Below are 15,492 nucleotides of genomic sequence, written 5' to 3'. Positions count from 1 at the left end.
GCCAATTCAGGCTGTATTTAAAGTGAAAGAACAAAGAAGAAATACACTTCTAATTAAGAAACCAACAGATCGATGGCCAATAAGTTATGTGACACGGTACAACGTCAGATAACAAAACACCAAGGGTGAATGAGTAGCATTTTTGTGATATCCTAAATGCTGGAGCACTTCCATGAATGTGATCCTGAACTGTGCTCCTGATGGAATCCAATCCCTAGAAAGCAGAATTCTGAGTCAGGATTAAACATGGTATTGGTATTTAGTGACAGCATACAAGGTGTACAAACTCTAAAGGGTAAAATTTGAATTGTGGTGCAAGTGGTTGGTCTTTGTTAAGACTGACATTCTAACTTCAAAGAAATAATCTCACACTTACTCCTGAGTTGGATGACATCACAAAACTAATCTGGTTTTTTTTCTTTTCCTTCAGGTTGTCCATATCTGCTTCATGACAAATAAGAGTTGTAAGGGGTAGTGTTTTTCATAAAATACTGTTTTCTGAGACACTGCATTTATTTATGAATCAGGAATAGTTATGAGATAATATGAATATCAAAGCTCTCTGTAGTGTAATCATAAAATCAAGGTATAAAGTATTAGAATGGAAGAAAAGGGCAACAGATGCAGTAGACAATAATAACTAGAAGTTACAACTGGAGAATCTGAACACATTAGACGATAGTGTAATATTACTGTTTTATTTCTTATTCGAGATAATTGTGTTAGATTATGCAAGAGAATGTCCTTGAAAAGGATAGAGATTGTGTCTCTTGATGACTGTGATAGACCCAGAATCTGCAACGATGCTTAAGAAGCTCTCAGAGATATTTGTTAGCAGTGTGAAGGCAGAAGTGAATCTCATCATATGACATATCTGTTCCTATAAATTAGAAAGTAAATCCATATAGACAGTTTACATATAACACTACTATTACGTGTAAAAGGATTATATTCTAATAACAATTTTTTTTTACTGGCTTTAGAATATCACATCACACTATAAACTGTGGAAAGCATATAAAAAGTTATAATTTAAGGAAAGTGGAGCAAATAATACTATTCAAAACTGTACATCTCAATATGAAATACTTCAGATCATTTTTGAGGTTGGGAAAATAATGGAATAGAGCAAAATTGAAAAACAATAAACTGAACTTATAAGGTACCCTATTTCTGTTATCATAAACATTTTTAAAGTAACCTGCTGTGTAGTGTATCTAATAGGTGCCAACACTTCTCACAGGAGGTTAACACAGGTGTCAGATGGTTCCCACATTTCATGGAACCTTACTTCTCAAAAAGAAAGACTGTTGTGGGCTGGAAGAAGACAGGGAAATGCAATCAACAGATGGGGAAGAGCTTTTACTAGAGCAGGGCCAGCAATAAAGGAAGTTCACCTAATACAAGGCCCAGGGAAATGGACATGTGACCTGTTGCCACCACAAGGACTGAACCATGTGGTTCCTGATGCATAGGCTGCTGACGCCCAGGTTTCTGGATCTTGGGTTCCTGTGTGATGAGACACACTTGTGTCCTAACAGAGATACTATTGATGCTGGATTTGTGTAACACAAAATTTTTTTAAAGAAATAAGCTATACTTCTCTGAAATGAAGAAATAAACCAAACATTTAGTACCTATTTATCAAGTGCTACGTTTTAAAAGCAAAAGACTGAACTAGGTTCCATGAGAGATTAGAAGTCTGTCTATGGTTTAGAAATCTAAAGTTTCTGCCATCAGTAGAATCAATTTGCAAAACTAGGGCTAATACACAAAATAATTAGTATTAAAATATACAAACCAACAGCAACTTAATAGTCAAAATTTTTTCATGCAAGGGTAGGGAAATTCAGTGAAGTAGGGCAAGGGGAAACACAGCACAAATAACAGAAACTCCTCTAGAAATTAACGTATCTATATAAAACTGAGCCAAAACACCAGGGTTCTGTTACCTGCATTCATGCTGCAGCATTAAAATGATATAATCGCCAATAAGTAATCATCACATTCCAACTAAATAATTTACTTTTATAAACACTTCCTTATGAAACTTCATCGCACTGTATTGGAATGATCTTGTTTATCTTTCAGTTAATAATGAAAAACTAGTGTCTCCACTTAGATAGCCCCTAAGGCCAGAGGAATAAAATGAACATTGGAGGGTAATTAGGGTAATTAATTTACTAGGTCACTCATAGAATGTGATCCCACAGTTTTAATGTCTAGTGTAATAAGCTCTGTTAAGGACAAAATAATGTATCTAGTTGCTTGGGATTCTATAGAAAAAGCTAAAATGAAAACATGAGGAATTATATTATTGGTTTTCATTATCAATATACACATTTTAAGTGTACCCATCTCATCACTGTTCTCCTGGAAAGTAAACAGTTAAAATGATAAGCTTCCCTTAATTACTTGCAATGCTATGAATGTACACACACAGATACTGATGCTAACAAGTTAATAACATTACATAAATTACCTCTTCTAAGACATTCCACAGTTCCTCCTCCAAATACTCATTAAAGGGATCCAAGTTTTTCCTCAGTGTTCCAATGAATAAAACAGGTTCCTAAATACCACGAAATAGTGAACATTAGTACCTTAGTCTCTTTTCTTTTCTTTTTTTTTGTTGTCTCTTTTCATTTTAAACCAATGCTTATAGAAAAGAATGAAAATACAAAATATCAAAATTCACTGCAATTATTAATATTAAAGTTACAAATGTATGTTTACAAAACAGTATCTCTAAAATAATTTTCCATTGTACAAAGTGTGCTATAAAAAATCCTCTGGACTATTAAACACTAAAAGAAGAAAGTGTTTAAGAAGTATTTTCATCTTAAGAAAAAATAAATTAAGAAAAGAAAGGAAAATTTTATTTTTTAAAAAAATTTGCCATTCTGGTAATAAATATCTGGTTAAACACACACACACAAACTGACATTATAATCACATGAGAAAGTTTACATCAAGATCTACATAAATTAACTGTCAATCCTGGTGTGACTGGGAAACATCAACTGCATGATTAGTTGAGGCTTATGCTTCAAAGCAAAACCATTCAGTATTTATACTTTGGCAATGAAGAATAAACTAGGTTACTTTCTCCATTGGTCAGACTGTCTTCTAGGATCTGGAAATCTCTCCCCAGGTGTGAATGGAACATCCCCACACGTTCAAAGAGAACGTCAGCTCCTGGGGCCTGAGGCACCTCTGTCCGTGGAGAGATCACCTCTGATTCTGCATCAGCTGGTCCCCACGTTCTCTCACCTGTGCGTCAGGATGACCTGCCTCACAGAACCTCGTTACTAACTGCAAGGCCAGGAGGACCTGAAACCCACTGTGATGTGAGCCATAATAAAATGATTTAAATAGCTTTTCCTATTCATCTACCTATTCATCATCAAGAGGAGCCACAAGTAAATTACACTGGAATCATATACCTCCTGAGTTTCAGGAGAGAATATGTACATAAGCTCATGTAGACAACTTACATTTTCTTCTGGAAGGCTCTAGTAAGCCAGGTCATAAGAATATGGGCAGCAGAGAAGAGCCCAACTGGCTCCTTTCAGTGAAGGGGGCAGAACAAGGGGAGGCACACGTGTGGGAACAAGAGGAGACCTGACTCTTCCACAGTGCCCGGAACTGCTCGGAATCACCAGCCTCAAAATCCTGCCTGGTCTTGGGGCTGGAGTTTCCTTCTAACTTCATGAAAGTCTGAGAAGATGAAGAAGACAAATATTTCTCTTCCCTAGTCATGATGAAGAATGATACTTTAGAGAGCCTCCCATACCTTCTCTCCCTATTGTCTCAGTTTTAAGTCTAGTGATCAAGAAATGAAAGCAGAAGGCACAGGACAGTGTGCCACCAAAAGAGATATATCCCTAAGGAAAATCCAAAATTAAAAATATACTATGTAGGGAGCTTCATTTGCACAAAATTGATTAAGTGACCGATAAGCTTACAAAGCATTGAAAATCACCAGAAATACACATTTCAAAATGATTATTGAATTGAACTGAAAAATCCAGAGACTCAAATTTAAAGTTTCCCCTAAAACTCTTGAATTTAGAAACAAAGATTAACACCCATCTAAGCAATAGTACGAGTTCCTTGTCAGGAGAATAACCATCATTGTACCTCATATTTTTATAAAAACTTTTTACTCTTTGTAATTTTCAATCCCCCATGCAGGCGATTTCTCATCCTTTAGCTGTTATCTATGAACTTTACACAAACAACTGGCGAGGTGAGGGGAGGCTGGTCTCAGTGTTCCTCGCCCTTCTCTTCTCCATCTTCCCTCCATTATCCAGGTCCTTTCAAGTAAGCAGGTACTCCCTGAATGTAATCTCAACTGGCATTCTTCCTGGGGAATATACTTAACTACTTCAGATCTTGAGCACAAAGGACGCATACACTTCAACTACCTGTTGTGTTTAAGGAAATTATTTAGGAAAAGCTTTCATTTTTGCTTTTTCCTGAAACTTTGAATACAAATTGAGGAGTACTTCTTAAGAACACAGTATTCAACTTTTTTTTTTTTCTGTTTTGATATGTAACTTCTGTGTATTTAAAAAAATAAAGTATTCATCTTTTAAAGTTCCCCTGAGGACTGATGGTCTATGTCCCCACTCCCCTGTCTCTGGTTCCTACTCAGGTCCTTGCTGCCATCACATCTCCCCCAGTTCTGACCTGTTCATGGCAGGACCAACAGTGATGGGGATAAGCCTGGGAGAGACAGATGACCCCAGAAGCTTGCCGCTGTTCCCAGGATCACAGGTAACAGGGATTCGGGGAACATGATGTGGACCTGGCTCACCTGAGTGGGGCAACTCAAAGAAACAGTACTGGGCTCCCCCTTCTGCAGAGTCTGCTCTCAGCTTCCTAGGCTGCTTAAATCAGGGTGTTGACACACAAGCATCACTGCTTGCTACTCATTTGAGGGGAAGAGAGATGTACGTTTTCTGCACATAGACAAGTTAACTTCAAGTAACCAAACCAACAGACTTTTCTCCATCTCGGAGCCAACAAGACACTGTAAAGACAAAGGTCTCTTGGCTGGGGAGGGGTAAGATTTTGAATATCTTCTCCTGACACTTATTAGCCCATAATACATAAATGAAAAAGCCCATTTCAAAAACTGATATTCTCCAAAGGAGACTCAAAACAGGAGGAGTCATATCGTCTGACTTTACTAAACTTTTGTTATGTTTTGGGGAAAATATCTCATGAGAACATCATTCAGTTTAACTAACATTTATTGAAAACAAAAAATAAATTTGGAGTCAGACAGTTCTAAGTTCTGATTCAACTTCTCATTAGTTATTAGACTCAGGGTAAATTACTTATCTTTCCAAGACGGTTCCATTACTGGAAACCGGGGTTAGCCTTGCAAGGCTGCTGTGACAATCTGACACACAATGAAGTTCCTGATGTGATGCTAACATGGACCAGGAGCCCAGCCCAACAGGGAGACAGGCAGGGACAGTGTTTGTCAAACTTCAGATTGTGCATTGTGATCATCATTTTGTCTTTTATATGAAGTAGAATAGAACTGGCATCACAGAAAATATCAGAGCACAGAGCAATAGTAATGTTGTTTTGTGACATTTTTGTTTCTGTGTGTGTGTGTGCGTGCATGCACATGAAATCATGATATGAAGCAGTTCTATCAAGGACCACAGTCAACAGCCACCTGAAGTCTTGCACAAATACAGTAATTTGCTTCTCAGCCTCTGGAGTTGGGAATCTCTTTAAATTTACTTTGAACCCTATAAGTATATTTTGGAAATTAATACATTGCTGATCATGTCATTTACAAATATTTTCTTCTTTTCCATAGGTTGTCTATTTGGTTTTTTTAAATGGCTTCCTTCATGCTATACTTTTAAGTTTAACCAGGTCACATTTGTTTATTTTTGCTTTTGCTTCCATTACTTTAGGGGTCAGATCCAAAAAAATAGTGCTGGGATTTATGTCAACGAGTATTCTGCCTATGTGTTCCTCTAAGATCTTGTCTTACTAAGTATCTTGTCTTACAGGTCTTTGCTCATTTATTCATTTTTACTTTATTTTTTATATGGTATTAGAGAATGTTCTAATTATTTCTTTTTTAATATTTTATTTTATTTTTTAACTTTACAATATTGTATTGGTTTTGCCATATATTTTACATGCAGTCATGCAGATTTCCCCACACTTTTTATTGTAGAGACTGTCTTTTCTTTATTACATATTGTTACCTCTTTTGTCTTAGATTAACTGACCATAAGTGCATGGGCTTATATCTGGGTTTTTTACCCTGTTCCATTAATATATGTGTCTGGTTTCTGTGACAGTAACATACTTTTTCATTACTGTGTCTCTGTAGTATAGCCTGAAATCAGGGACTGTGATTCCTCCAGCTATGTTCTTCTTTCTCAAGATTGTTTTGGCTATTTGCGGTCTTTTCTGTTTACATACAAATTTTTTAAATTTTTTTTGTTCTCGTTTTGTGAAAAATGCCACTAGCAATTTGATAGAGATTGCATTGACTCTGTAAATTGTCTTGGGTAGTATGGTTATTTTTAACAATATTGAATCTTTCAATCCAAGAATACAGTTTATCTTTTCATCTGTTTGTATCATCTTGAATTACTTTCATCAGTGTCTTACAGGTTTTGTATACAGGCCTTTTACCTCGTTAGGTAGGTTTATCCCGAGTTTTTTTTCCCCTTTGATGTGATGTCAATGGGATTGTTTCCTTAATTTCTCTTTCTGATACTTTGTTTCTAGTCTACATAAATACAGTCAATATCTGTATAAACAATGGCTTATACAGCTCAATATCAAAGAAACAAACAACCTAATCAAAAAATGCAAAGAAGACTTAAATAGACATTTCTCCAAAGACATACAGATGGTCAACAGACCCATGAAAAGATACTCAGCATCACTAATTATTCAGTTCAGTCACTCAGTCATGTCCAACTCTTTGCGACCCCATGAACTGCAGCATGCCAGGCTTCCTTATCCATCATCAACTCCCAGAGCTTGCTCAAACTCATGTTCATTGAGTTGGTGATGCCATCCAACCATCTCATCCTCTGACGTCTCCTTCTCCTCCCGCCTTCAATTTTTCCTAACATCAGGGTCTTTTCTAAGAAGTCAGTTCTTTGCATCAGGAGGCCAAAATATTGGAATTTCAGCTTCAGCATCAGTCCTTCCAATGAATATTCAGGACTGATTTCCTTTAGGATTGACTGGTTTGATCTCCTTGCAGTCCAAGGGACTCTTAAGAGTATTCTTGAACATCACAATTCAAAAGCATCAATTCTTCTGTGCTGAGTTTTCTTTATAGTCACTAATTATTAGAGAAATGTAGAGCAAAACTACAATGAAGTATCACACCTCACACTGGTTAGAATGACCATCATTTAACATCCACAAATAATAAATGCTGGAGAGGGTGTGGAGGAAGGGGGACCCTCCCCCACTGTTGGTGGGAATGTAAGTTGGTACAGCTGTTATGGAAAACAATATGGAGGTTCCTTAAAGAATTGAAAAAGAGTTACTGGGTGATCCAGCAATTTCCCTCCTCAGCAAATATCTGGAAAACATAAAAACTCTAGTTCAAAAAGATACATGCACCCCAGTTTTCACAACTTTTCTATTTACAATAGCCAAGGTATGTCCATGGACAGATGAATGGATAAAGATATGATGTATACACACACACACACACAGGAATATTATTCAGCCATAGAAAGAATGAAATAATGCCATTTGCAGCAACATAGATGAACCTAGAGATTATGAGACTAAGTGAAATAAGTCAGCAGAGAAAGACAAATATCATATGAGATCACTTATATGTGGAATCTTAAAAATTAATAGAAATGAACTTATTTACAACACAGAAACAGATTCACAAACATAGAAAACAAATTAATGTTTACCAAAGAGGAGAGTAGAGAAGGATAAGTTAAAAATCTATGCTTAAGAAATTCACCTTACTATTTTGCTATACAATTGAAACACTGTGAAAAAAATAATTAGACACACACAAAATCTGACTCCTGGCTCTGCCCCTTTCTTGATAAGTGGGACAAGCCCCTAGGGCCTCAGTTTTTAAATCTGTTAGGTAAGGATAACTACAGAATTGTGAGAACTAAGCAGGAAGTGGTAGGATAAGGGGTTAAAACATGTTAATGATTCCACAAATGTTAGGAATTCTTATCAGTACTTGTCAGGGACTGTAATAAGCACAGAGGAGCAGAAATGAGAGCTACATTTCTGTATCCTCAAGGAGATCCTCAAGGAGAGGAAGAAAATAGCCAAGAGTGTGGGAGGGCTGAGAAAAAAGGCCTGAGGTCTTGGTGGAGGACTGTTAAGTAACAATGTGTACAAGATGGTGGTCAGGAAAGAAGTTGCTGGGAGGGGAAAATGAAATCAAAGTACAAGAAAGTGTTATTCTCTCTTTTTGCTTTTGGTGGAAACATTAGATACATTTCTCTGTTAGCCTTCCCACAAATTTCTATTGTTTTTTTTTTTTAATTTTTGTTTCTTTGCTCTACTATTTATATTCATATGAACAATTTAGTTTTATTGTAAACAATAAATATAAAGAAAATCACCAAGCACCATGAACACATAAGAGAAATTAAAGAGTAAAGTCATTCCGGAAAGTATTACTCTTTTTACTCAGGCAAAAATAATATCCAAAGGCCAGTAACCCAATTATTAAGAATAATAACAGATCCTGGTGATTGAGCATTCCCAAGAACCAGACATGGGCACAAACCTTATCTCACCCAGTTATGTGTGCTAAGTCGCTTCAGTCATGTCAGACTCTTTGGGACCCCATGGATTCATAGCCCACCAGGCTCCTCTGTCCAAGGGATTTTCCAGTCAAGAATACTGGAGCAAGTTGCTGTGCCCTCCTCCAACAGATCTTCCTGACCCAGGGATTGAATCTGCATCTCTTAAGTCTCCTGCATTGGCAGCAGGTCCTGTACCACTAGCACCACTTGGGAAGCCCAGATACATCTTCACAACAAATCTGTGTGGCAGTGAGTCCCAGGCCTGGTTTAAAGATGAGGACACTGAAGTCTTGAAGCTGAGTAATGTCATCAAGGCCCCACAGTCCTTTGAGGCAGAGCAGGAATAAAACTGTGGGTCACACTGACACTTGGTCTACACAAACATTCTATCCCTGGATGCCTCTGGAATGATTTCCTGGGAACTTTGCACATTGCTAGTTCTCTACAGATATTCCCTCTTTTATCAACCAATATTGTACCTTAGACACAAAAGCATATAGAGAGGAATCTACATGTATACAATGTTTGGCACTATTTTGTAAGGATGCTCTCTGGAGTGTGTATGTTGAACATGCTCTAAGGAAGGGTGGAAATCAACAGAACAGAACAGAACTATGTTGATGGTATGTAAGACTACCATTTTACATATGATGGTATGAAAGACTAAAGGTATGTTTAGTCTTTGCTCAGATATGCTTCCAAACATTATTGGCAGAGCCAAGGATCTTCTAACATTACTTCTTTATCTATAGACTTATTTTATGTACACCAGCATACAATTCTAATTAAGAAGCTTTAAAAATAAGGCAGGTTTTTCGAAAGCTTTGCATCAAAGGAAATGAAAGGACTCTACAGACAGGCCCTTTATTTCTACTAACTAATCTCACTTGGACATTTCAGAGATGAGTACCATCAAAACGTAAAACTTGGAAATCTAAACTCCTTTATTTTCTACTGTAACCACAAGTCATGAATTAAATAGCCAGAGAAAATCTTTAAATATGGAGACTGAATGTGCTAAAAAGTTCTTCCCATTTTTCCTGAAAGGGATACCTTTAATTTTTTTTTTTTTAATTGTGGTAAAATACATATGAAATTTACTAGCTTGACCAGCTGTAAGTGCACAATTCAGAGGTATTACGTACATTTACAATGTTGCACAGCGATCACCACCATCCAGCCACAGAACTCCTTTCGTCTTTCAAAACTGAAACTCTGTAGACATTAAACAACAACTCCCCACTCCCAGCAGCTCATGGAACCCACCATTCTAATTCTTGTCCCCATGAATTTAGTACTCTAGGTACCTCATATTAGTAGAATCATACAGTATTTGTCCTCTGTGACTGGCTTATTTCACTGTCACCTCAAGGTTCATCTGTGTTGTAGCACAAGTCAGAATTTCCTCCCTTTCTAAAGCTGAATAATACTCCACTGTTTACATATATGTACCACATTTTGTTTATTGATCCATCTGTCAATGTACCTTTGGGTGCCTCCACCTTTTTGCTACTGAGAATAATGCTGTGATGAATATGCAAGTACAGGTATCACTTCAAGATCTTTCTTTCAATTCTTTTGGGTCTATACTCTAAAGTAGAATTGCTAGATCATATAATATTTCTATCTTTAACTTTTTTGAGAATTGACCAACTTGTTTTCCACAGTGGCTTCACTATCTTACATTTCTACCAGCAATGAACAAGGATTCTAATTTCTCTACATCCTTGCCAATACTGCCAACCCATTTTCTTTCTTTCCTTCTTTCATTTTTCTTTTTTGACAGTAGATGTCTTAAGGGATATGAGGCAGCATTTCACTGTAGTCTGAAAAGCTGTATCTTGGTTTCAAAAGTACTTAGACATATGCATTACCATATGGAAAATTAGATAGCCAGTGGAAATTTGCTGTATGATACAGAGAACTCAAATTTGGTGCTCTGTGATAACCTAGAGGGGTGGGATGAGGTAGGAAGGAGGTTCAAGAGGGAAGGGACATATATATATATACTTATGGCTGATCCATGTTGATACATGGCAGAAGCCAAAACGATATTATAAAGCAATTATCCTTCAATTAAAAATAAATTAATTAGAAAAAACCAGAGTACTTAGAGTAATTCCAGGTATTTTAGAGGCCACCGGTAGATAGCAACAGCTGTACTCAGTCATAAGGCCCAAGCCCACGTTCTCCTTCCCTTTGGGTGCCATGCTGAAATGCTTGCTAATAAACAGGCATTTCAGGGCATATTACACCCACATTCCAGGAAGCACATTTGCCTGGCTCTTTGTGTCTCATCTCTTCTCTGTTTCCCATCTCAAGACGGTGTTTTTCTGAGCTTTATTTGATAGGAAGATGATTATGGAGTATAAAAATAAAACCTCAAAAAAATAAAAAATAAAAAGCAAATCTATCAAAACAGAGGGCAGGATGAAAGATCAGGACACCTGGCCTCCACTGCCCTTGGCTATATACCTGGACACAATCAAGGACAGAAATGGTAAAGGCCTAACTGAACCAGAAGAGATGAAGAAGAGATGAAAAGAATACACAGAAGAACTGTACAGAAAGGACCTTAATAACACAGATAACCACCATGCTGTCGTCACCCTCCCAGAGCCAGACATTCTGGAGTGTGAAGTCAAGTGGGCCTTAGAAGGCATCACTACCAACAAAGTTGGGCTTCCCAGGTGGCGATAGTGGTAAAGTATCCACCTTCCAATGCAGGAGACATAAGAGACATGGGTTTGATCCCTGGGTTGGGAAGATCTTATGGAGGAGGGCATGGCAACCCTCTCCAGAATTCTTGCCTGGAGAATCCCATGGACCGTAGCCTGTAGGGTTATGGTCCATAGGATCTGCAGAGAGTCAGCCATGACTGAAGCAACTTGGCATGCACAAAGCTAGTGGAGGCAAGGGAATTCCAGTACAGCTATTAAAATCCTAAAAGATCATGCTATCAAAGTGCTGCACTCAGTATGTGAGCAAATTTGGAAAACTCAGCACTGGCCACAGGACTGGAAAAAGTCAATTCTCATCCCAATACCCAAGAAGGGGAGTACTAAAGAATATTCAAACTACTGACAACTGCACTCATCTTCCATGCTAATAAGGTTAGGCTTAAAATTCTGCATGCTGGGCTGAAGCACTACATGAACCAAGAACTTCCAGATGTCCAAGCTGCGTTTAGAAAAGGCAAAAGAACAAGAGATCAAATTGCCAATATTCGCTGCATCTTAGAGAAAGCAAAGGAAATCCAGAAAACATCTACCTCTGTTTCACTGACTATACAAAAAATTTGACTGTGTAGATCATAACAAATTGTGGAAAACTCTTAAAGAGATGGGAATACCAGGTCATCTTACTTGTCTCTTAAGAAACCTGTATGTGGGGGGAGAAGCAACAGTTAGAACACTGCATGGAACAACTGACTGGTTCAGGATTAAAAAAGGAGTACAAAAAGGCTGTTTATTGTCACACTTTTTATTAAACTTATTTGCTGAGAACATCATGAGAAATGCTGGGCTGGATGAGTTACAAGCTGGAATCAAGACTGGCAGGAGAAACATCAACAACTTCAGATATGTGGATGATACCACTCTAATGGCAGAAAGAGAAGAGGAACTAAAGAACCTCTTGATGAGGGTGAAGGAGAAGAGTGAAATGGCCAGCTTAAAACTAAATATTAATAAAACTAAGATCACGACTTCCAGCCCCATCACTTTCATGGCCTATAGAAAGGGAAAAGGTGGAAGCAGTGACAGATTTCCTCTTCTTAGGCTCTAAAGTCACTGTGGATGGTGACTGCAGCCAGGAAACTAGAAAATGATTGCTTCTTGACAAGAAAGCTATGACAAATCTTGACAGTGTATTAAAAAGCAAAAACATCACTTTGCTGACAAAGGTCTGTATAGTCAAAGTTATGGTCTTTCCAGTGGTCATGTATGGTTGTCAGAGCTGTACCATAAAGAAAGCAGAACACCAAAGAATTGATGCTTTCAAATTGTGGTGTTGGAGAAGACTCTTGAGAGTCCTTTGGACTGCAAGGAGTTCAAACCAGTCAATCTTAGAGGAAATCACCCCTGAATACTCACTGGAAGGACTGATGTTGAAGCTGAACTCCAATACTTTGGTCACCTGATGCAAACAGCTGACTCACTGGAAAAGACAACTGACTCATTGGAAAAGACCCTGATGCTGGGGAGGACTGAATGCAGAAGAAGAAGAGGGAAACAGAGGGTGAGATGGCTGGATGGCATCACCATATGAAACAGACATGAACTTGGGCAAACTCTAGGAGATGGTGAGGTCCATGGCGTCGTGAAGTGTCAGACACGACTGGGCAACTGAACAACAACAGTATACCTGGAGGATGGTAATTGCTCAGTAAATATTCACTAAAGTATGGAGTGCCTGATGAACTATGGAAGGAGGTTCGTGACATTGTACAGGAGACAGGGATCAAGACTGTCTCCATGGAAAAGAAATGCAAAAAAGCAAAATGGCTGTCTGAGGAGGCCTTACATACAGCTGTGAAAAGAAGAGAAGTGAAAAGCAAAGGAGAAAAGGAAAGATATACCCATTTGAATGCAGAGTTCCAAAGAATAGCAAGGAGAGATAAGAAAGCCTTCCTCAATGATCAATGCAAAGAAATAGAGGAAAACAACAGAATGGGAAAGACTAGAGATCTCTTCAATAAAATTAGAGATACCAAAGGAACATTTCCTGCAAAGATGGGTTCGATAAAGGACAGAACTGGTATGGACATAACAGAAGCAGAAGATATTAAGAGATGGAAAGAATACACAGAAGAACTGTACAAAAAAATCTTCACAACCAAGATAATCACGATGGTGTGATCACTGACCTAGAGCCAGACATCCTGGAATGTGAAGTCAAGTGGGCCTTAGGAAGCATCACTACGAACGAAGCTAGTGGAGGTGATGGAATTCCAGTTGAGCTCTTTCAAATCCTGAAAGATGATGCTGTGAAAGTGCTGCACTCAATATGCCAGCAAATTTGGAAAACTCATCAGTGGCCACAGAACTAGAAAAAGTCAGTTTTAATTCCAATCCCAAAGAAAGGCAATGCCAAAGAATGCTCAAACTACTGCACAATTGCACTCATCTCACATGCTAGTAAAGTAATGCTCAAAATTCTCCAAGCCAGGCTTCAGCAATACGTGAACCGTGAATTTCCAGTTGTTCAAGCTGGTTTTAGAAAAGGAAGAGGAACCAGAGATCAAATTGCCAAAATCCGCTGGATCATGGAAAAAGCAAGAGAGTTCTAGAAAAAACATCTATTTCTGTTTTATTGACTATGCCAAAGCCTTTGACTGTGTGGATCACAATAAACTGTGGAAAAGTCTGAAAGAGATGGGAATACCAGACGACCTGACCTACCTCTTGATAAACCTATATGCAGGTCAGGAAGCAACAGTTAGAATTGGACATGGAACAACAGACTGGTTCCAAATAGGAAAAGGAGTACGTCAAGGCTGTATATTGTCACCCTGCTTATTTAACTTCTATGCAGAGTACATCATGAGAAAGGCTGGGCTGGAAGAAGCACAAGCTGGAATCAAGATTGCCGGGAGAAATATCAATAACCTCAGATATGCAGATGACACCACCCTTATGGCAGAAAGTGAAGAGGAACTAAAAAGCCTCTTGATGAAAGTGAAAGAGGAGAGTGAAAAAGCTTAAAGCTCAACATTCAGAAAATTAAGATCATGGCATCCGGTCCCATCACTTCATGGCAAATAGATGGGGAAACAGTGGAAACAGTGTCAGACTTTATGTTTCTGGGCTCCAAAATCACTGCAGATGGTGATTGCAGCCATGAAATTAAAAGACACTACTCCTTGGAAGGAAAGTTATGACCAACCTAGATAGCATATTCAAAAGCAGAGACATTACTTTGCCAACAAAGGTCTGTGTAGTTAAGGCTATGGTTTTTTCAGTGGTCATGTATGGATGTGAGAGTTGGACTGTGAAGAAGGCTGAGTGCCAAAGAATTGATGCTTTTGAACTGTGGTATTGGAGAAGGCTCTTGAGAGTCCCTTGGACTGCAAGGAGATCCAACCAGCCCATTCTGAAGGAGATCAGTCCTGGGTGTTCACTGGAAGGACTGATACTAAAGCTGAAACTCCAATACTTTGGCCACCTGATGTGAAGAGTTGACTCATTGGAAAAGACTCTGATGCTGGGAGGGTTTGGGGGCAGGAGGAGAAGGGGACGACAGAGGATGAGATGGCTGGATGGTTTCACTGACTCAAAGAACATGAGTTTGAGTGAACTCCGGGAGTTGGTGATGGACAGGGGGGCCTGGCATGCTGCGATTCATGGGGTCGCAGAGTCGGACACAACTGAGCAACTGAACTGAACTGAACTGAGGGGTAAAAATGATTAACCCTTTTGTTTAATTTGAAGAATATAAAAATAACAAAATAAGTAAACTTAAGTGGCTTATGAAAAGAGCATGTGAGTGCATTACCTGAGGTGCAACTGACATTTTCTTCCTTAAATCATGAAGTCTAATATAGGTCGTCCGGTGTCCATCAATCCAAACACCACCTTCAGGTTCTGACAATCTAAAAAGGGCAGTGATGAGGGAACTTTTTCCAGCTCCTGTTCTTCCTACAATGCCAAGCTGTAAAGAGATCCAGGAGAGAGTAAGAATTAACAAA

At 38.4% G+C, this 15,492-nt stretch overlaps 1 protein-coding gene across 3 annotated transcripts in view; it reads right to left on the bottom strand.

The window, feature by feature from the left end:
* Window positions 1-15,492, bottom strand: part of LOC147361902 (ATP-binding cassette sub-family C member 4-like) — a 162,625-nt gene that overhangs the window by 22,586 nt on the left and 124,547 nt on the right. For all 3 annotated transcript variants that reach the window (XR_015138372.1, XM_086330237.1, XM_086330236.1), the window contains 2 exons: window positions 15,300-15,455; window positions 2,483-2,572 (listed from right to left, as the gene is read on the bottom strand). Coding sequence is in view for 2 of the 3 variants with exons in the window: in XM_086330237.1 (XP_086186363.1) it covers window positions 2,483-2,572; window positions 15,300-15,455 (246 nt within the window). In the remaining variant the exon portion in view is untranslated. The remainder of the gene's footprint in view (window positions 1-2,482; window positions 2,573-15,299; window positions 15,456-15,492) is intronic.

Source organism: Bos grunniens, chromosome 12 (genome assembly GCF_055505025.1).
Source record: "Bos grunniens cultivar Pamir isolate PY7600 chromosome 12, Bosgru_T2T1.0, whole genome shotgun sequence".
In the NCBI taxonomy this organism is placed as follows: Eukaryota; Metazoa; Chordata; class Mammalia; order Artiodactyla; family Bovidae; genus Bos; species Bos grunniens.
Note: the sequence above shows the minus strand (reverse complement) of the source record. Positions and strands in the feature narration are given on the sequence as shown.